Here is a 21,125-nt window from a genome sequence, read left to right on the forward strand (position 1 = left end):
AGTCTTATTTTTCATGTTTACCTGTTATAGTAGGATAGAGTTCAGTTTGTACATGACTGTTCCTGTATTTTTTATTATTATTTATTTTATGTTGCACATTGCTGTTTTAATAGTGCACACTGCTGCTACCAAAAAAAGCCACTAGATGGCATTACATATATATCTTAATTAAATTATTTAAATTTAATTAAGTGCCTAATGTGGTGTATTACAGATCACTTGTATCACTTTGCATCACTTATATCAAGCCCACCTTTTGAAAAAAGATATTTTAAATTTTATGAATCAAACCAATGATTGACCATAGACTAATCTAAAACTGGCATAGGCCTCTCTGCTGGAAAAACAAAAGAAAAAAGAATATCGAGAATCAAATCGAATCGTGACCCTAAGATCGGAAATAAAATAAAATCGAGGATTTAGAGAATCGTGACACCCCTACTCAACAGGGTATAGATCTGGAGGCATGCTTGGTCAGTCCATCACCTTTACCATTAACTTCCTCTGCAAGGCAGCTGTCGTCTTGAAGGTGTGAGAATTTGGTTGGTTGGGCCTTTTGGATTGAGGAGGGACTTTTGGTAGATGTGGTTTGGCCAGACCTGTTGGAATGAGGGATCTTTATGTATTGTGGTTAGGTTGGGCCTGTTGAATCTTTCCAGTATATTTGTATGTGTTTATATTAGTTTTAATGGAAAGGAGTCAGAACAATTAGTGTCTAAATAAAAAAAAAAACTATTTTATTAACGGCATATCACAGTTAATTACAGCAGTCCACTGAAATAGACAGACGGACACAGCAGAAATGGTGTGTTTGTGTGTGTGCTGTTGATGCTTGTTAAATTTGAATGTCTAATAATAGCAATGCAGTCCATCTCTGGAGGCCTTCATTTCGAACACACAACAAAACCATCTACGTCTACGGAAAAAAGTGTGTGTTTATGTGTGTGTGTGTGTCCTGTTAGCGATTGTCTATTTATAGCTGAGGTTCATGAAATGCTTTCAGTTTAAGAAACTGTCATAATGCAGACAGCAGCAGCAGGAACATGAGAGAGAGAGAGAGAGAGAGAGAGAGAGAGAGAGAGAGAAGAGAAGTGTATAATAGCTGTCAAGATTACTCCATTAATCAGTCAATTACTTGACTTAAAATAACATCAATTAAATAAGTTATTCTTAAGAAGTCACAGTGATTGCTGCTTTGTAGCTATTTCTAATAAAGTGGCCAGTGAGTGGAAGTTTCAAGTAGGTGTTTCGAATAAAGTGGCCAGTGATTGAACACACACAGTAATTGTTTCTAATAAAGTGGCCTGTGAGTGGAAACACAGTATATGGGTTTCTAATTAAGTGGCCAGTGAGTGAAAGCACAAGGTTGGGTGTTTCTGATAAAGTGGCCAGTAAGTAAAAGTACAAGGTAGGTGTTTCTGATAAAGTGGCCAGTAAATGTAAACTGAACATAATGGTTTCTAATAAAGTGGCCAGTGAGTGAAAACACAGTATATGGGTTTTGGATAAAGTGGCCAGAGAGTGGAAACACAGTATAGGTGTTTCTAATAAAGTGGCCAGTGAGTGAAAGCACAAGGTAGGTGTTTCTAATATAGTGGCCAGTGAGAAACAGCACAAGGAAGGGTGTTTCTAATAAAGTGGCCAGTAAGCAGAAGCACAAGGTAGGGGTTTCTAATGAAGTGGCCAGTGAGTGAAAACACAAGGTAGGATGTTTCTAATAAAGTGGCCAGTGAGTTGGGTGTTTCTAATAAAGTGGCCAGTGAGTGGAAACCCAAGGTAAGTGTTTCTAATAAAGTGGCTAGTAAGTGAAAGTACAAGGTAGGTGTTTCTAATAAAGTGGCCAGTGAGTGAAAGGACAAGGTAGGTGTTTCTAATAAAGTGGCCAGTAAGTGAAAGGACAAGATAGGTGTTTCTAATAAAGTGGCCAGTGAGTGAAAGGACAAGGTAGGTGTTTCTAATAAAGTGGCTAGTAAGTGAAAGCACAGGGTAGGGGTTTCTAATAAAGTGGCCAGAAAGTGAAATCACAAGGTGTGTAGGTGTTTCCAATAAAGTGGCCAATGAATGAAATCACAAGATAGGGTGTGTCTAATAAAGTGTCCAATGAGTGGAAGCTGTGTGGCCATCTGAGAGTTAGTTGAAATAACTGTGATGTAACTGTGTGTGTGTGTGTGTGTGTGATCACTGGTTCATGCATGCATGTTTGCGTGTGATGTGAGGTTGAGACGGTCGCCATGGAAATCTTAGTTGCCAGGGTAACTGGGTTCCCCTGGAGGGCTTGGCAGCTGTTGCCATGCAGTAGCTATGGCAACCTGGGGCCAGAAGAGAGGGATGCCACCCTGGACCAGAGAGAGACTCAGTTCTACTGACCTCATTCTCTCTCTTTCTCTCTCTCTCTCTCTCTCTCTCTCTCTCTCTCTCTGTCAGACAGTATACACAGTGATGAATCGTATCTCTCTATTCAGCTCTCTTTTATCCCTTCACCCCCTCCTACTCAGGTGAATCACACACACAGACACACACACACAGTGTGTGTGAAATACCCCCTGGCACTTGTGGCGGTCCCTGTGGTCCAATGTTGGCCGACTGCCACCTCACTCGCCCAGGCAGTGTAGATCTGCAAAATTTTTAGTTCATAATGTGAAATATTTTTGTGGTTCTAATTATTTTTCTTAAATTATTTAAAATAGAGCCATGTTTTCTGTTTTTTATATCATAGCCTCACCAGCTTTAAGTGTATGTTTGGCTTTTCACCACACAGATCCTTACAACTTTACTACTGTTGAGAAGTTTGGAAAGAGCTATAGCTGCTAACATGGCATGCTAACACTAAATATCTTAGAAGTGAAAATATACCTATGACTAACAAAGATCCACAGGCCTGTTTTTCATATCATGAAGTAGAGCTGGGCGGTATACTTTTTTATAAGGTATACCAGATGTAAATTAGAACCAGTATGCAGTTTTCACAAACCGCCACACCGCTAGAGGCGCTGTGGTGCGCCTTGTAGAACAGCACCGCTAAAGAAGCAGAAACACTAGCCTGTTAGCATAACAAGCTAACGCACTTAAACTTAGCCCTGTGCAGTCTCGCACGTCTACCACCATCCTGCCTAATATATGAAGTCCTTTTAAATATATTAATACTGTAGCTTGAAGGATCATTTTTAATGCACACTGAATTAATTTTTTTATTTGTTAACTGCAGAAAGAAGAGAATTTTAGTACTGTAATTCCTATAATTCCTTTAAGAATAGCATATTAAACATATTGTAAATTGATGTTAAACTTGTGTCTTACTTGTACAGTAGAGATTTTGAGTAATATCTCTTTTGAATACTTAAACTTGGTGTATTTTAGGTCCATTTATAGTGTTTTTGGGTCTATTAAGCCCTGTTAAACTTGTTGGCGAATCTCTTTTTAAGGTCTGTTTACGTTCTTCTGCAATTTTTCTGCTAATAAAGTCAGCTTTCTTCATATATTGTGTAATTTTATGGAACAAAGTAAATCCAATACTAATCAAAGCCTTAATTTAAACCTTTAGTGTTTTATATTATATATACGCCGTATAGCACAGTAAGTCACAAGCCTATAAAAATGCCCATTTACATTTATTTATAATAATAATAAAAATACAGGGATATAATAAAAATTAAAGTGATATACATTTTTGGCAACACCGCCCAGCACTACCATGAAGTGTTGGATGGCTGGGGAACACTCATATATGTATAAGGTGTTTCTGTGTTAATGGCAAGGTGATGTGAATTATAGGATTTTATGCAAGGCCTGAAGGCATTCCCACTCACAGTGGACAGCACAGTTTGTGGTAATGATCGGGACCGGCAGTGTCTGGCTGGAATTTTCCATTTTATTAGACAAGTGACTTGAAATGACAGATATGACAGAAAACATATCCACATTTAATGCTGGAGTCCCCTTTTGAATATCCTTTATATTAGATCAATGCAGGGTTCTTTAAATGTCTACTTGTGGTCTTTAGCATGAATGAATGCCATGTGAGCTGTTGTTTGTAAAAAAAAAAAAATGCTTCGGTGTTTCTGTACAGCCGTGCTTTATTTCACTGAATTATTGCTCTCTGAAGAAAGACAGGTTTTGGCTCCTGCTCACGAATATTTATACATGCAAACACATCGCTTCTGATTGACTAACAGCACTGCAGTTGAGAACGCTACCTGGCTCCCTCCCCCTCAGTAAATTTTACAGCTCTAAAACTCAAAGAACAAAATGTTTTCAGAGATACAGCCTTAGTTGTGAAGATATAGCAGATAGAGTGCTAGTTAAAGTTAACATCAGACTCTGCCTCGATGCGTTGCAGCCGAAATAAATCTTTCTAATGTCATGGAGAGAGCGGAGGCTGCTCAGACTTGGTGATTAGATGCTTGGGCAGTTTTACCATATTGAAGCCTTAGAGTCTGCTTTATATCATAAAATTTGATGTATATGGTGCCAGCTTTGACCAATGTTCTGTTGAGTTGTGCTACCTTGTCAAACCGTGCTTCCCTAGTGTTTATTTAATGTCTCGTTAAAACACAGAATCCACCGGAGATCCAGTTTAAACCTATAGTTTAGTGAACAAAGCTGTAAGCTTTATGGCTGACGAGACAGTGTCAGTTCTGCTGCAGCACTGCTTTAGCGCTGCCTGTGGGCGGTCCTGAGCCGAGGTGGGCGAGGCCATGAATTCACAAGTGGATGTAGACACAAAGCTTTTCCTGATTGACTCATTTTCTAGTATTTTTTTTACTAGCTACTGCAGACAATGGGGGTTAAGAAACAGTTTCATATGTAGCATACATATACAACTCAGAGAGACCTATAGTATTTCACAAAAAAACAAGAAAAAGTGGATTTTAGCAGAAGGAGACCTTTAAAGTTGGTTTGGATGTTTGAGTGTGTTCTGTGTGTCAATTGTGGGTCCAAGAATTGTATAGGAAAGCTTGGAGTGGTTCTGCATGAGTTCCGGATGAAGCTGGTTTGAAGGTTTAAATCAGACAGAAGTATTCAGTGGGATTCTCAGATTTTTCAGAGCTGTCCGAAGGTCTGTCAAGACTGCTCAATATCAGATGAAGTCAGTAAACAGGACCATCTGCTGATTCCAGGTGGAAGAGCATGGAAGAGTGCACAGCTCTAATCACGAGAAGGGAATGGTAAGAGTGGTGATGAGGGTGTTGGATGAAAACAGGATGAAGCGAGGCTGAAGGTGTGAGTAATTAGTAGTCAGAGAGAAGGGGAAGGTATGGTAGGAGGTGAGTTACACTGCGTTCACACTAGCAGGTGACAGAGTGACAAGAGACCAGTCATTTCCTATGGGTGTGAATGCAATTTGTACCAACGATTTAGTGACAAACTTTCTTCAATTATTCAAATTAATTCTGATGTTTTAAAACCAGACTGATTCTTAGGTCCAATCGTAGACACTGCTTCCGCTCTCTGAACTTTTTTGTTCCTATTTTTAGCAGTGTGGAACATGAAACTGAGGCTTATAAGTGCTGTTTCTTCTTTTCCTATTTGACATGATGCATTTAAAGAAAAATTAACTAAAAAAAAAAATCTAAGCTGCTTCAAAAACTCACAATAGACAAACTTAGGACGATGTAAGAAGCTTGTAAGCGTGTATTTATTTTCCACATTTTCTGTCCTACCCATTTAGCTGCTACTCAGCTAAACATCCCACATCACTACTGATGCTACAACACCAAGAGGGTGAAGACTAGCACATGCCTCCTCCGACACGTGAAAACAGCCACCGCCTCTTTTTTGAACTGCCGAGTAGCATCACAGTGCGCTTGGAGGAAAGCGCAGCTACTCGGTTCTGATGCCTTGTGCTTATCAACATTACCTTTGGAGTGATGTGGGGAAAGAGCGCCATCTACTCACCCAGAGAGTGCAAGGCCAATTGTTCTCTCTCAGGGCTCTGGTAGACGATGGCAAGCTGCATGACCGGGATTAGAACAAGCAATCTCCCAATCATAGTGGCAGCACTTTAGACCACTCGGCGCTCCTATACACATTGTTAATAGCTAGTTTCTTTTTTCGCGTTACTTTTGCGTTAGTAACCTACACCATTGTGAGCATGTGTGTATTGGTGTGCCTTTATTACTCTGCAGTTTATCTGCTAAGGTGGGAATGTGTAAGGAGGAACATGATGCTCATGTGGGCCAATCACAGCATTTTATCTGTCTACATTGTGCAACAGTAGTATAGTCACTTATGTGGGAGGTGCACATTAGGCTACGCTGTAATCTATGCTGTAGATTAATCCTACAAGCATAAACTACAAGGCCTTACTACTGCTGTGCACGTTTATACTTGTGCATTCGTGTCTGTATTGTTATGCAATTTAAAGCAGATGTCTGTACGTTTTGAGATTTGGGGCCCTCTCTGATGAGAACGGGTAATTGCACCAAGCATGTGGAAGAATCATTTTAAACTGGGAGGATGAATCCGATTCCAGGTTATGTCCAGTCAGAGAGAGAGAGCGCTCAGTCAGAAGTTGATTTACTACTTAATCTACACTCTTTGTTTATGGATGAATGAGCTACTGAGGTCAGAGTTTCTCCTTCTGAAGTCTCCATTGCTCCACCAGCCGCTCGCGTTCAGTAAAACTGAGCCAGATCCTCTTTTAGAAGCTGTACAAGTGACATAATTATGTAAAGACGAGTGACGTGGCCAGAAGAACTCACGTGAAAAGCGATGAATATATAAGGCTTACCAGGTATGGTCGTTTTAGCACACTGGTACCATTAAACCCAATATTTAATCCTTTCTCCTCTCAGATATGCTTCTGTTTTCAGTTTAGAAACAAAATAATACAGACTGCCACTTTAACAGCTAAGGTGGAAATGTGTAGGCGGGAACGCAAGACTTTGCGGACCAACCACAGGTGCTGCCTCTTTATCACATACTTACATTTTTGGGGAGGTGAACAGTCTATAGGCTATAGTCTATCAGGGTACACAGCTATGCACAGGATATGCAGATTCAGATTCAACGCAGAAGCACAATATGCAGAGTTGGGTAGGATGACGAGACATTTAAAGGTCTGTCCAGACTGTTTAATGCCAGCTGGAGTCAGTACGCTGAGCCATCTGCTGATTCCAGGTGGAGGAGCATTGAGTCTTGGTCACTAACGTAAATGTGGCTCACCTGGACCTGCTGGTGGAGGGTGGATGTTTGTTGAGTGGGAGACCTGAGTTTTTGCGATCCGCTTGGAACAACACAGCGCCTGGGATTTACAATAATTTCTTTTAGATATTTCTGGATTTATTGGTTCCTCCTGTGAAGATCTGCTGTCCTGAGATAAGTGAGTAGGTGTGTAGAAGGTGTGGTCTTGTGAAGAGGGGGTGGAGTTTCTAATGTAATACGGTTTGGTTGATGTTTTGAAGCTCTTGAGAAATCCTATCCTCAATGTATCATCTTATCCTTACTGGGCTTCTTGATTAAGGGTGATATTGATGATTAACACACACACACACACACACACACACACACATAAACACTCCTGTATTTTCTCTCTCCTGCAGGCCCCACCTCCCTCTCTCTCTATTTTTCACCCTCCTCTGTATTTCTTCTTTATTTTTTATCTTTATTTTGTTTTTCTTCAGGCTTCTGTTCCGGTAGTTAACACCAACACACTTGATGGTTCCCCCTACGTAAGAACCCCCTCCTCTCTCTCTCTCTCTCTCTCTCTTTCTCTCTATCTCCTATTTTTTTTTCGTTTTCTTTCTTTTACTACTCAACTCTCTCTCTCTCTGTCTCTCTCTCTTTCTATAGAATGTCTTTTTTTTAGCTGAAACTGAACAGAATAAAACATTTGGCAAAATGCAGAACACCAAATTCAGAATTTTTTCACCATTTAATACATTAAATATGTACTTGTACTTGTATCTTTATGTTAAGAGAAAAAGTGATTACAAAACTCCCATTTCAAAGTATTTATTGAACACCTAACATTTTTAATATCCAAGCAAACACAACAGCAAATTATGATTCCTCTACCTCAGCTGCGCTACTCTGGTTACACATTTACTTAAGAAGTGTTACTCTAATCATATATGTACCTCAGCAGTGCTATTGAAGTCACATATGAAATATGTGAAAAATACACAGATATATATATGTATATAGCACTGCTGAGTTACTGCTCTAACTTCTATTTTTTTTTTTAATTCTATTATTCTCTGCCTCTCTACGTATTTCTTTATTTTTTGGTTATTTTACTACACCTCCCTTCTCTCTCTCTCTCTTTCTCTCTCTCTTTTTCACTCTCTCTATCTCTCTCTCTGTCCGCTGTTAGCTGTTTTTTGTTTGTTTGTCTCAGGCTCTTTTTTTTTCACTCTGTCTTCTTTCCACCCCTCCCCTCCCCTCTCCCCTGAGGTTCTGACTCCAATCTCTGGGTTTTATGGCAAACCCTGTATGTGTGTGTGTGTGTGTAAGAGAGTGTGTGTGTACGCGTGCACATGTAAATCTATGTGCATGTGCGTCTGTCTGTGTGTGCATGTGTGTGTGTATGCCTATATATCTGTATATTACAGTATTTTGGAATGTGCAAATTACAGTAATAATAATAATAATAATAATAATAATAATAATAATAATAATTTCTCTTTTTTTTCTTGCCATCTCTCTTTCTCTTTCTGTCTCTTTCTCAGATGAATGGGTTGAATGGAGAAGTGGAGTATGAGGAGATCACGTTGGAGAGGGTTAGTCTTTACAGTCCCCCTCTATTTTCACCACTGTTTTAACCACAGTAATGATTTGTGAAAAACTACCTCCACCATGTGTGGAAGCTAGTCCTGTCATGATGCTTTTCTTATAGAAGATGTAATGCCCGAGAAATAAATGCGATAAACAACATTTTTGTAATTTTAAGACCATTTAAACAATTTATATGAAGATAATATAATCACATACTAAAATAATAATGCCAATACACACTAATGTTTGGACAATATACCTTTGTGTGTGTGTGTGTGTGTGTGTGTAGGGTAACTCTGGGCTGGGGTTCAGTATAGCAGGTGGTACAGATAACCCCCACGTAGGAGACGACCCCAGCATCTTCATCACCAAAATCATCCCTGGAGGAGCAGCAGCTCAGGACGGCAGATTGAGGTACACACACACAAACACACACGCACACACACACGATATATAACACATCACCACTATCTATGGTTTGTTCCCCATGTGAGAAACCAAAGAAATTGCCTAACAACATCCTAGCAACTCGTTTGCAAAACTGGTAGTGTCAGTGTTGGGTTGTGGGTAAAGGGCTACTATATTCCTGTCCTGAGAGGGTTATAGTGTAAATGATGCTGGTGTTGTTCCGAATTTAGCACCCCCGCCAGGAAAAGCACCACCTCTCAGGAGCGCTCACGTACATCTGCTTGGCTTAAACTAAAAAAAACAAAACTGAAATGCTGTTGTAAGCTATGCTGACACCTAAGAAATAATGAAAAATAGTAACGTCACCTGCAGCCTCTCCTGTGAGGGAGTGCTTTTCCTGGCGGGGTGCTGAATTCCCCGCCATAGTAGAGCCGAAAACTGCACCCCCGCCATGAAAAGCACCCCCTCTCAGCAGCACGTAAGCAACATCTTCTTTATAAAAGCTCTTTAACTTTACTTAAAAAAATATGTTTCGAGAGGTATATCACAGAACTGCACACCTCACCCACTGTCCTGTTCACATACACACACACACTGCCCCCACACTAACACTGTCCCCACACCTGAACACAGTAGTATTATCACCCTCTGCTGGCTGCCTGTGAGATTACATACAAATAGAACTGCCTCTACAGTGACTGTACTCTCAGTTTGCACCTTAACCGATTGAATTCCTGTTAAGAGTTCTTTATTAAAGGCGATCTCCCTCTCTCTCTCTTTTACTCTTTCCTCTCTTTCTCTTTCTCTTTCTCAGGGTTAATGACAGTATTCTGTTTGTTAACGATGCTGATGTACGAGAGGTGACCCACAGTCAGGCTGTCGATGCCCTGAAGGAGGCGGGGCCTATTGTCCGCCTTTACATCCTGCGCCGAAAACCTGCTATAGAAAAACTCACCGAAATCAAATTAATCAAGGGACCCAAAGGTGTGTGGTTGTGTTTTTCACACTGTATCGTCACATTTGCACACATGTTTTATTCCATAAACTAAGAACAACATTTATCCAAAATTCCCAATAAAAATATTTATTTAAAGAATTTATTTTCGGAAAATGAGAAATGGCTGAAATAACACAAAAGATGCAGAGCTTTCAGACCTCAAATAATGAAAAGAAAACAAGTTCATAATTATAAAGAGTTCAGAAAATTATATTTGGTGCAGTAACCCTGGTTTTTAATCACAGTTTTCATTCATCTTCGCATGTTCTCCTCCACCAGTCTTACACACTGCTTTTGGATAAATTTATGCCGCTCCTGGTGCAAAAATTCAAGCAGTTCAGCTTGATTTCATGGCTTGTGATCATCCTTCTTCCTCTTGATTATATTCCAAAGGTTTTCAATTTGGTAAAATTTAAGAAACTCATAGTTTTTAAGTGCTCTCTTTTTATATATTTGTCTGAATTACAGGACTGGGCTTCAGTATAGCAGGTGGTGTGGGTAATCAGCATGTTCCTGGTGATAACAGCATCTATGTGACTAAAATTATTGAGGGCGGAGCTGCACACAAAGATGGGCGGCTACAAATTGGTGACAAAATTTTAGCGGTGAGTAAAACAATTAAGATATAACCCTAACCTTTTGATTTTCTTCTCTCACACTAATCTGGGATGGTAACCCTATGCCATTTTCACCAGATTACATTAACCAAGTGTGTGTGTTTGTGTCATGTGTCATGTATAGGTGAACAACATGATTTTGGAGGATGTAATGCATGAAGACGCTGTGGCGGCGCTGAAGAACACAGCGGAGGTTGTTTACCTCAGAGTGGCTAAAGCTCCAAATCTTTACCCTCAGGACACGTACAACCCCCCAGATATCACCAGCTGTGAGTATACACGCAAAGACACACACACATGTACAGATTCCTCGCAAAATTATATAACCTCTTACAGATCATCAGATAGATCTATAAGTGACTATAATATTTTAAATGTTTTACACAAGAAAGATTTGGGTCAGATAAGAACACTGCCAATTCTTCAACAAACATTAGCACAACTGTCAAATAGGGGTGGACGATATGGCCCTAAAATAATATCACGATATTTAATGGTATTTTTGCGATAACGATACTCTTGGCGATATGACAAAACACTGAATAAAAAAAAAAATCAAGAATACACTACTGCAACAAAATAAAAAACTAAAAGTTATTTTTGCGTACGATACAATATGGCACACCAATAACTGAGAAGTTTAATCTCAGTTGTCACAGAAGTCAATGATCCAGAATGTCATGATGCTAATAATGCACTCCAAATATCTCCATATATCCAGGATTAAAGTAAACTCTACTTTATATAGTAGATATATAATGGGAAATGAGAACAATGTGAATTTTTTTTTGCTAAAAACAACAAAAAAGTAGTATCCTGATGTGATAATTGGGGTGGGTGATATGGCACAATATTTCAGGGTATAATATTGTTTACAATATTCAAAAATGTTGGCGATATTATAGCGTACGATATGATATGGCACACCCCTACTGTCAAACATGGTGGTGGGAGCATCATGTAGTAGGAATATACTTCTATATGGGGGACTGGGTATCTTGTTAAAACTGAAGGATAAATGGTGTAAGGCTTGTTTTGATAATGACATTAGCAACTTATTGTGTTTAATAAATGCACAGTAATGGCGACATTTCCCAAGCTAATTTTAATGACATGTTCTATGACTATAAACGGTTAATGTTCAGTCTCAGTTTTATTTATAATGAATGTTCGTGTGTGTGTTTGTGTCTCTGCAGCATATTCTCCTCATATGGACGATATGGGTCATGGCTATTTGTCAGACTACCCCCAAACCCTCACCCCCACGTCACCACGGCGATATTCACCCATTCCCAAGGGCATGCTGATGGGAGATGAGGATATCCCCAGGTTAGTTCCATACAAACATACATACTGAAGTTAGTCTCATGTAATTTATATAAATATATTTTTTATTTTATAAAAGAAAAAGATGGTCATTTGTATCTTTCCTTCTCTCTCTCTCTCTCTCTCTCTCTCTCTCTCTCAGAGAGCCCAGGCGGGTGCTGATTCATCGTGGTTTGTCTGGTTTGGGCTTTAATATTGTTGGAGGTGAAGATGGTGAGGGAATCTTCATCTCCTTTATTCTAGCTGGTGGACCAGCAGACCTGAGTGGGGAACTGAGGAAAGGAGACCAAATACTGAGTGTAAGAACACACACACATACTGTATATACACAGCCACCGTCGAACAGCGACACAGAGTTGTGTATAAAAAGACATTAATAAATATTTTTACATTTACAATTATGTTTTCTACCATTGTTTTGCCTTAAAATCTGGTGGGAAAAAAGTGAAATCTAAGTGTATGTGTGTGTGTGTGTGTGTGTGTGTGTGTGTGTGTGTGTGTGTGTGTGTGTATGAAGGTAAATGGGGTGGACCTGCGGCATGCGACACATGAACAGGCTGCAGCAGCACTAAAGAACGCAGGACAGACTGTCACCATCATCGCCCAGTACAGACCAGAGGGTGAGACACTGCTTAGCATATCACAAGAAACCAGTACAATCCAAAATAAACCAGCACAGACAATTGCAAAGCAGAATACACAATTAATAATCCAGTACTATAAAACAGTTCCAAATTATCTGAAACCAGTTCCAACATTTATAAACCTACACAGACCATTGTAAACTATTTTATAAATTACTATAAACCAATACAGTCCATAATAAATGGTATATTATTTGTTTATGTATGAGTAGAGTACAGTCGGTTTGAGGCTAAAATCCATGATCTGCGGGAACAGCTGATGAACAGCAGTATGGGGTCCGGAACGACGTCACTTCGGACCGGCAAGAGGAGCTTTTATATCAGGTACTCAAGCAACTGGCTTATGTGACCGGGTTCTAAAATGACTGACCAATTAGGTCAAGAACTAAAACCACTGACCAATCAGATCAGATTTTACAACTAAAGAACAATTGGAAGAGGTCTGAGCAATACTAATCAGGTTCTAGAACTATGGAACAATCCAGTCAGGTTCTTAAACCACTGAACAGTCAAATATGGAACTACAACTACTGACCAATCTGATCATGTACTGAAACTACTGACCAATCAGCTTAAAAAGTAAAACTACTGACCAGTCAGATTGGGCACCCAAACTACTGACAAGTCAGATCAAGAACTACAACTACTCAGGTCAAGTGCTAAAACTACTGACCAATCAGATCAGGCACTGAAACTACTGACAAATAAGATCATGCATTGAAACTACTGAACAGTCAGATTAGGAACTACAACTACTGAACAATCATCTTAAGCAGTAAAACTACTGACCAGTCAGATGAAGTGCTAAACAATCTAAACTAAAACAATCAGATCAGGTTCTTAAACTACAGATCAATCAGCTAGGGTACTAAAAAATGACAAGGCAAGTTCAGGTGCTAAAAATACAGACCAGTCAGATCAAGTTCTAAAAATACTGACATTTCAGATCAGATTTTAAAACTACTGAACAGTCAGATTCGGAACTTAAACTACTGACTATTCAGATAAGGTTCTAAAACATAAAAAACAGGTCAGGTTCTAAAACAGATCAATCAGCTAGGGCACTAAAAATGACAAGGCAATTTCAGGTGCTAAAAATACTGGGGTGGGTTTCCCGAAAACGATCAATCTTAGCGAATAACGAACGAACTAACGAATGACGTGAGTAAAGAACGAGCCAGTTCTGCGAGTGTTTCCCAAAGAGCTTCGTAACGCGAAAATTAACGAACGAGGTTAAAGAACATCTTTGTTGACTCCTCCCCAAAAACAGCGCACTCAATCGATCCACAAATATCGATTCAACATTGCCAATATGCAGTATTTATTCACTATTACACCCTAAAAACGTATAAATGTGTTGTAATCATCAATATTATACATATTCTGAAATTTAAATTACAAAAGGATGTTCTTTGGCATTAATAAAATACTCCTAAAGATACATATGACTAAATAAATACTCGAAAATCTAATCTATTAAAAAAATTAAACTTTTTTACTTTTTTAAAACTATTATTGTTAATATATATACATATATATATATATATATATATATATATATATATATATATATATGTATATATATATGTATATATATATATTATATTAATATATATTATACTAATATTATTAATAGTAATTTGGCGAGTAATATTACTTTATTATTATAATTATTAATAATAATATAAAAATTATAATATATAAAAAATATAAAAATAATATAATAATACATATACGTATGTTATATATATTATACCAACATGAGTATGCTCATCCAAATCACCATCTCAGTTGGGTTTAGGTCAGGGGATTGTTAAGGCCATGCACCTTTTTGTTTACTAGATAATTCCATATGCGTCAATTAATAGTTTTCATGGTTTTAATATTAATCCACAATGTAAAAAAAAAAAAAAAAAAAACCTTGAAAGAGACGTGTCCAACTTTTGACTGGTATTTATATATTTGTGAGCTGACACACCCCAGAGTTTGCCCAGATGAACGGCCACAATGTTGGTTAGAAGCACCTGATTAAGGAATAATATTAAATATTACCTGCACATTCACCGATACCCTTTACAATACGTGTAGGTGTGATTAAAGACACCGCAGGCGTCCCTGCACCGGACCTACAGTACCAGGAATTTTCCCAATAGCATGGAAATATATAATGTTGTGCTGTAATTCCCGGTCTGGTGGGAATTGTGTATATTTGCGTGTATTCCACAGTAACAGCCAGATTACAGAATCCACGGACTTGGTGACTTTGCAGCTTTGCTTAGACCGTGAGTATCATCTGCAGGAATCTGGATTTTAATAATGCGTTTGCCCAGTTAGACTACAAGCCACAGACAAATTGGCATTATATCTGGCATTATATGGCAATATAATATAATATAATATAATATAATATAACTCATTCACTCACTTACTCACTCATCGTCAACCGCTTTATCCGTTTAGGGTCACGGGGGAGCTGCAGTCTATACCAGCCGGCTATACACCCTGGAAAGGCCGCCAATCCGTCGCAGGGCAGACAGACACAGACAGACACACAGACACATCCACTCCCACACTCACACCTAAGGGTCAGTTTTTAATTTTTATCCGACATCCAATTAGGTCTTTGGACTGTGGGAGGAAACCGGAACACCCGCAGACACGGGGAATATTATAATATAATATAATGTAATATAATATAATATAATATAATATAATTGCTTCAACCACGGAAATGAACATTTTTCTCCCTTAAAATTGGCGGTCCCTGGTGTTTAAGGTGCTGAACTGCAAGTAGAGATCCCCTAAAGAAGCTCTCTTAAAATAACGACTGGGTGAGGGCACTCGTTAATCTGCGAGCGAGTTTACACAGTACTTTAGTTACGCACGGGTTTGGGAAACACTCTTTAATTAACGATCAATCTTAAGTACGAGTTAACGAAGTTCTTAGCATTACGAAGCTTTCGGGAAACCCACCCCTGATCAGTCAAATCAAGTTCTAAAATACTGACATTTCAGATTAGATTTTAAAACTACTGAACAGTCAGATCAGGAACTAAAACTACTGACCAATCAGGCATTGAATCTACTGACAAGTCAGATCCGGGACTAAAACTAATGAACAGTCAGATCAGGAACTGAAACTATGGAAAAGTCAGATAAGGAACTACAACTAATGACCAGTCAGATCAAGTGCTAAAACTAAAACAATCAGATCAGGTTCTAAAACTACAGATCAATCAGATAGGGTACTTAAAAATGACAAGGCAATTTCAAGTGCTAAAAATACTGACCAGTCAGATCAAGTTCTAAAAATACTGACATTTCAGATCAGGTTTTAAACTACTGAACTGTCAGATTAGGAACTACAACTACTGACTATTCAGATAAGGTTCTAAAACTAAAACAAACAGGTCAGGTTCTAAAACTACAGATCAATCAGCTAGGGTACTAAAAAAATGACAAGGCGCTAAAGGTGCTAAAAATACTGACCAGTCCGATCAGGTTCTAAAAATACTGACATTTCAGATTAGATTTTAAGACTACTGAACAGTCAGATCAGGAACTAAAACTACTGACCAATCAGGCATTGAAACTACTGACAAGTCAGATCCGGGACTGAAACTAATGAACAGTCAGATCAGGAACTGAAACTATGGAAAAGTCAGATAAGGAACTACAACTAATTACCAGTCAGATCAAGTGCTAAAACTAAAACAATCAGATCAGGTTCTAAAACTACAGATCAATCAAATAGGGTACTAAGGCAAGTTCAATTGCTAAAAATAATGACCAGTCAGATCATGTTCTAAAACTACTGACACATCTGATCAGGAATTAAAACTACTGATCAATCAGGCATTGAAACTACTGACAAGTCAGATCCTGGACTAAAACTACTGAACAGTCAGATCAGGAATTAAAACTACTGATCAATCAGGCATTGAAACTACTGACAAGTCAGATCCGGACTAAAACTACTGAACAGTCAGATAAGGAACTACAACTACTGACCAGTCAGATTAAGTACTAAAACTAAAACAATCAGATCAGGTTCTAAAACTACAGATTAATCAGATAGGGTACTTAAAAATGACAAGGCAATTTCAGGTGCTAAAAATACTGACCAGTCAGATCAGGTTCTAAAAATACTGACATTTCAGATTAGATTTTAAAACTACTGAACAGTCAGATCAGGAACTGAAACTATGGAACAGTCAGATAAGGAACTACAACTACTGACCAGTCAGATCAAGTACTAAAACTAAAACAATCAGATCAGGTTATAAAACTACAGATCAATCAGATAGGGTACTAAAAAATGACAAGGCAAGTTCAAGTGCTAAACACATTGACCAGTCAGATGAAGTTCTAAAAATACTGACATTTCAGATCAGGTTTTAAACTACTGAACAGTCACATCAGGTGTTAATCCTACTGAGCAATCAGATCACATTCTTTCTTAAACTACTGACCTATCACATTAGGCAGTAAAACTACTGGCCAATCAGTTTAGGTTGTAAAAAGTAGACTAGTCAGATTTATGACTTTGGAAAAAACACAGGCAATAAGGTTTACACGGGTCAGCTGATCAATATTAGTGTGTGTAAATATTGATTATTGACTGGACCTGTTTAAAACACCAGGTCTTTCATCATTCTTGCTAAGTCTTGAGTCAATATGAACAAACATCCCTCAGTTCTACTGACTCTCTCTCCCTGTCTCTCTCTCTCTCTCTCTCAGGGCTCTGTTTGATTATGATAAGACGGCGGACGGGGGGTATCTGAGTCAGGCGGTGAGTTTCCGGTTCGGGGACGTGCTGCATGTGCTGGAATGCAGTGATGATGAGTGGTGGCAGGCTCGGAGACTCTCACCACACGGAGACCTGGAGGAGGCGGGATATATTCCCAGCAAGAGGAGGTTTTTATCTTTATTATTTGATTAAGTTCTGTTATTACACAGACTGTAAAGACTCATCTACAGTCATATGTCTGTCTGTTACTCTGTTTCTCTGCTAGAGTTGAGAGGAAGGAGTGGTCCCGCCTGCGGTCGAAAGGAAGAGACAGTATAGGTGAGATTGGTTCAGTCAGTTAAGGAATGTTTGGTATGCTGGGCTAACATTGCTAACAGACACTGGGCTTAAAATGTCACCATTCTTATATTGCCCAAAATCATTTCTCTTTCAAAACTCCAGCAGATCCAGATCTTCATTATTTTGGTAAATGGATGTGGTTTAGAACACTGTGTGACTTATTTTAACACAAATTTAAGCACAAACATAAACAAAAAAAAAGCTATAATTTTCTCCACAAACAGATGAGCCACTTTGGCAAAAAAGCACATAAACATTCTGTGTCTCACAGACCAGTACAGTGTTTTTACCCAACCAGTTCTAGTCCTTACATCTGTCATGCCTATGTAAATCACTTATTACAGATACAAAACAATACAGATCCTACAATAAACAATTCACATTTACGCTATTTATACCACAGTCAACAAAAGAGTATATCATTATTTCAGCCTTTTTCTGTTTGTATATTGATGACTAGGAATCTGTGTCTCTTTCAGGTCGTGACGACTACATTCAGAGTTATGAGATTGTGACACAGATTGAGGGTGAGTGTTTAATAATTAATTCCTCTCTGAGCAGATCTGACCATAGCTAATGTAGTTTCTGTGTAATATTCAGTAATTATAAAATAAACACCAGTTGTACACCATTTTCAATGCACAGAAATGAGAGTAAGGGTGTGGGCACACTTGGCTGCTTTGGTTGAATTAAAATGAGCTCTAGTGCTCTAATTGCTTGATTAATTAGAACCCTGGAGAACCAATAAAACAATAAAACCAAACAAGCAACACAAACTGACAAATCTCCATATATATTTACGCTATCTGTCCAAAAGGATTAAGACAGCTCTTTTGCTTTAAAGTAGTACTGATTCATAGGATATGATTTAGAACCATACCACCATAACGCTAGAGGCGCTGTGGAGCGCCGTGTAGAACATGACATAAAAAGAAGCACACTAGCAGAGCTTGCTAGCTAACGCTAGCCAGTTAGCATACCAAGCTCATACACTGTAGTAACGGCAACTCATCAGACATATATATGTCTGTGTTATTTTCAGTTCAGTAAAGGCGACACATGGAGCTGAAGCTAGCGTTATATAGGATATTACGTATGCTGTTTTTATGCTAATGACGTCTGATTTCTTTATTGTGTAATTGTGTGGGACAAAGTGAACCCAATAGTAATCAAAGCTTTATTACTAAATTTAAAGCCTTCGTGTTTTATATTTAAGTCACAAACCTATATTTAAGCCTAGTCATGCAAAAAACTATAAATAATAATATAAATTTTGTAATATATGACGTGAAACAGTCAGATTCTTGCAAAATACTGTGATATGCATTTTTTATCAGCACTACTTTAAAGCAGAGACTAATAAAGCTGGACACTCTGGAACAGCCCTGATCACAGGACCCTATGGGGACTGTGCCACTGCCAGGCATGGGCTAGAGTGGTATAAAGGCTTCCATGATTAGGCTGTAGAGCAGTGGAGCTGCTGACCTGACCTCACTGACAGCTTCATTATTCAGACTGAAAGCAATCAAATCCTCCATGGTTAATCACAGGTAATAAAATCTATCTCTCTCTGTTTCCAGTGCATTACGCTCGCCCTATCATCATCCTCGGCCCGATGAAGGACCGCGTCAACGATGACCTCCTCTCCGAGTTCCCGGACAAGTTCGGCTCCTGCGTCCCTCGTAAGTGAACAATTATACCTGATAAAAAATATATATAACGCAGTTACAGTACTGACTAACCTTACACCCTGCTGCAGATACAACACGACCAAAGCGGGAATATGAAGTTGACGGGAGGGACTATCACTTTGTGTCGTCACGGGAACAGATGGAGAAGGACATCCAGAGCCATCGATTCATCGAGGCGGGACAGTACAACAGCCATCTGTACGGAACAAGCGTGCAGAGCGTCCGAGAGGTGGCCGAACAGGTGGGAGAGAGCAAAAAAGAGCAAGAAAAGAAGAGATATTGACCAGACAGAAAGATGTTTTATGTTCATATTGATTTCTATTTGTGTGTGTGTGTGTGTGTGTGTGTGTGTACAGCTTGGGAAGCACTGTATCCTGGATGTTTCTGCGAACGCAGTGAGGAGACTGCAGGCGGCGCAGCTTCATCCTATCGCAATCTTCATCAGACCATCCTCGCTGCAAAACATACTGTATGTTGTACAACAAATGTGTGTGTGTGACATAAAATGCTTGTGTACAATACCAGTCAAAAGTTTAGACAAGACTCTTCTTATTCAATGTGTCTTCTTGGAATTATTTTGTAAAAAAAAAAAAAAAGTGTGAAACAAACCAGAACATGTTTTATACGTTAGATTCCTCTAAGTAGCCACATTTATCTGCACACTATTATTTTAAACTCAGTGTCTTCATGAGGTGCTTTTCCTTTATGCTGTGAAGCTCCAGCTCATCCCAAATTACCATTTCAGTTGATCAGGTTTAGGTCAGGGGCTTGTGAAGGACAAACACTGTTTTTTCTTTGTTTACTATGTAACTTCGTATGTGTCCTTTAATTGTTTTCATGTTTAATATTAATCTAAAATGTAGAACATATATTTGATGAAGAAAAACACTGAATGAGAAGCTGTGTCCAAACTAGGGCTGCACGATATTGGAAAAATGTACATTAAACAATGCAGGGCCCATGACATCCCCAGCCCTACCCCCACCTGTGCACTGTCTCACATTCAAACCAATCAAGAGCTGAGTCAGCGCCGAGCACTCAAAACCCGAGGAAAACAGCAAAAAAAACAGTAATCGGCCCTTTAATCATGCATTTAAATGCCTTTTTAAAAGGTAAATAAGACCGTTTTTCTGGGATTAAAAGCGTGAATTTGGCTGTAACTGGAAATATCTTTGCAAAACTGTGCTGGATTTAATTGCCTTAAGCGACATCGCACATCCTGCGTTATGACTATTGCGCATGTGCACATAGCGATGCCTGTGATACAATGTGCAGCCCTAGTCCAAATTGTGGCTGGTACTGTATCTGTATTTACTTTTATGCCCTGGAATATTGTTTTATTTTTATATAAGCTCTCTCTCTCTCTCTCTCTCTCTCTCTCTATATATATATATATATATATATATATATATATATATATATATATATATATATATCTGTGTGTGTGTGTGTGTGTGTGTGTGTGTGAAGTGATATTAATAAGCGCCTGACAGAGGAGCAGGCAAGAAGAGCTTTAGACCGAGCCATCAAACTAGAGCAAGACTTCATAGAATGCTTCACAGGTAAAGCTTTCAAATACTGTATCCTTCAGAACATCCACACAGCATCATTATTACTTCTGCATATCATCTTCATTAT

The 21,125-nt window shown here is 38.7% G+C and overlaps 2 protein-coding genes across 9 annotated transcripts in view; one reads left to right on the forward strand and one right to left on the reverse strand.

Moving 5' to 3' along the window:
- LOC103037426 (C-reactive protein) overlaps nucleotides 1–21,125 on the reverse strand; it is a 190,755-nt gene that overhangs the window by 66,977 nt on the left and 102,653 nt on the right. The gene's annotated exons all lie outside the window — the stretch shown is intronic.
- dlg4b (discs, large homolog 4b (Drosophila)) overlaps nucleotides 1–21,125 on the forward strand; it is a 70,805-nt gene that overhangs the window by 45,013 nt on the left and 4,667 nt on the right. For 5 of the 8 annotated variants that reach the window (XM_049463190.1, XM_049463193.1, XM_049463192.1 and 2 more), the window contains 16 exons: nucleotides 8,670–8,720; nucleotides 9,005–9,129; nucleotides 9,938–10,107; nucleotides 10,589–10,725; nucleotides 10,862–11,006; nucleotides 11,934–12,066; nucleotides 12,206–12,362; nucleotides 12,581–12,683; nucleotides 12,920–13,031; nucleotides 17,448–17,624; nucleotides 17,723–17,775; nucleotides 18,276–18,323; nucleotides 19,377–19,478; nucleotides 19,556–19,728; nucleotides 19,844–19,956; nucleotides 20,958–21,049. In XM_049463190.1, coding sequence (XP_049319147.1) covers nucleotides 8,670–8,720; nucleotides 9,005–9,129; nucleotides 9,938–10,107; nucleotides 10,589–10,725; nucleotides 10,862–11,006; nucleotides 11,934–12,066; nucleotides 12,206–12,362; nucleotides 12,581–12,683; nucleotides 12,920–13,031; nucleotides 17,448–17,624; nucleotides 17,723–17,775; nucleotides 18,276–18,323; nucleotides 19,377–19,478; nucleotides 19,556–19,728; nucleotides 19,844–19,956; nucleotides 20,958–21,049 — 1,891 coding nt within the window. Of the gene's footprint in view, nucleotides 1–7,622; nucleotides 7,671–8,669; nucleotides 8,721–9,004; nucleotides 9,130–9,937; nucleotides 10,108–10,588; nucleotides 10,726–10,861; nucleotides 11,007–11,933; nucleotides 12,067–12,205; nucleotides 12,363–12,580; nucleotides 12,684–12,919; nucleotides 13,032–17,447; nucleotides 17,625–17,722; nucleotides 17,776–18,275; nucleotides 18,324–19,376; nucleotides 19,479–19,555; nucleotides 19,729–19,843; nucleotides 19,957–20,957; nucleotides 21,050–21,125 lie in introns of all 8 variants that reach the window. The other 3 variants (XM_049463189.1, XM_049463191.1, XM_049463194.1) reach the window with 1 other exon arrangement.

This window comes from Astyanax mexicanus, chromosome 13 (genome assembly GCF_023375975.1).
Source record: "Astyanax mexicanus isolate ESR-SI-001 chromosome 13, AstMex3_surface, whole genome shotgun sequence".
NCBI lineage: Eukaryota > Metazoa > Chordata > Actinopteri > Characiformes > Acestrorhamphidae > Astyanax > Astyanax mexicanus.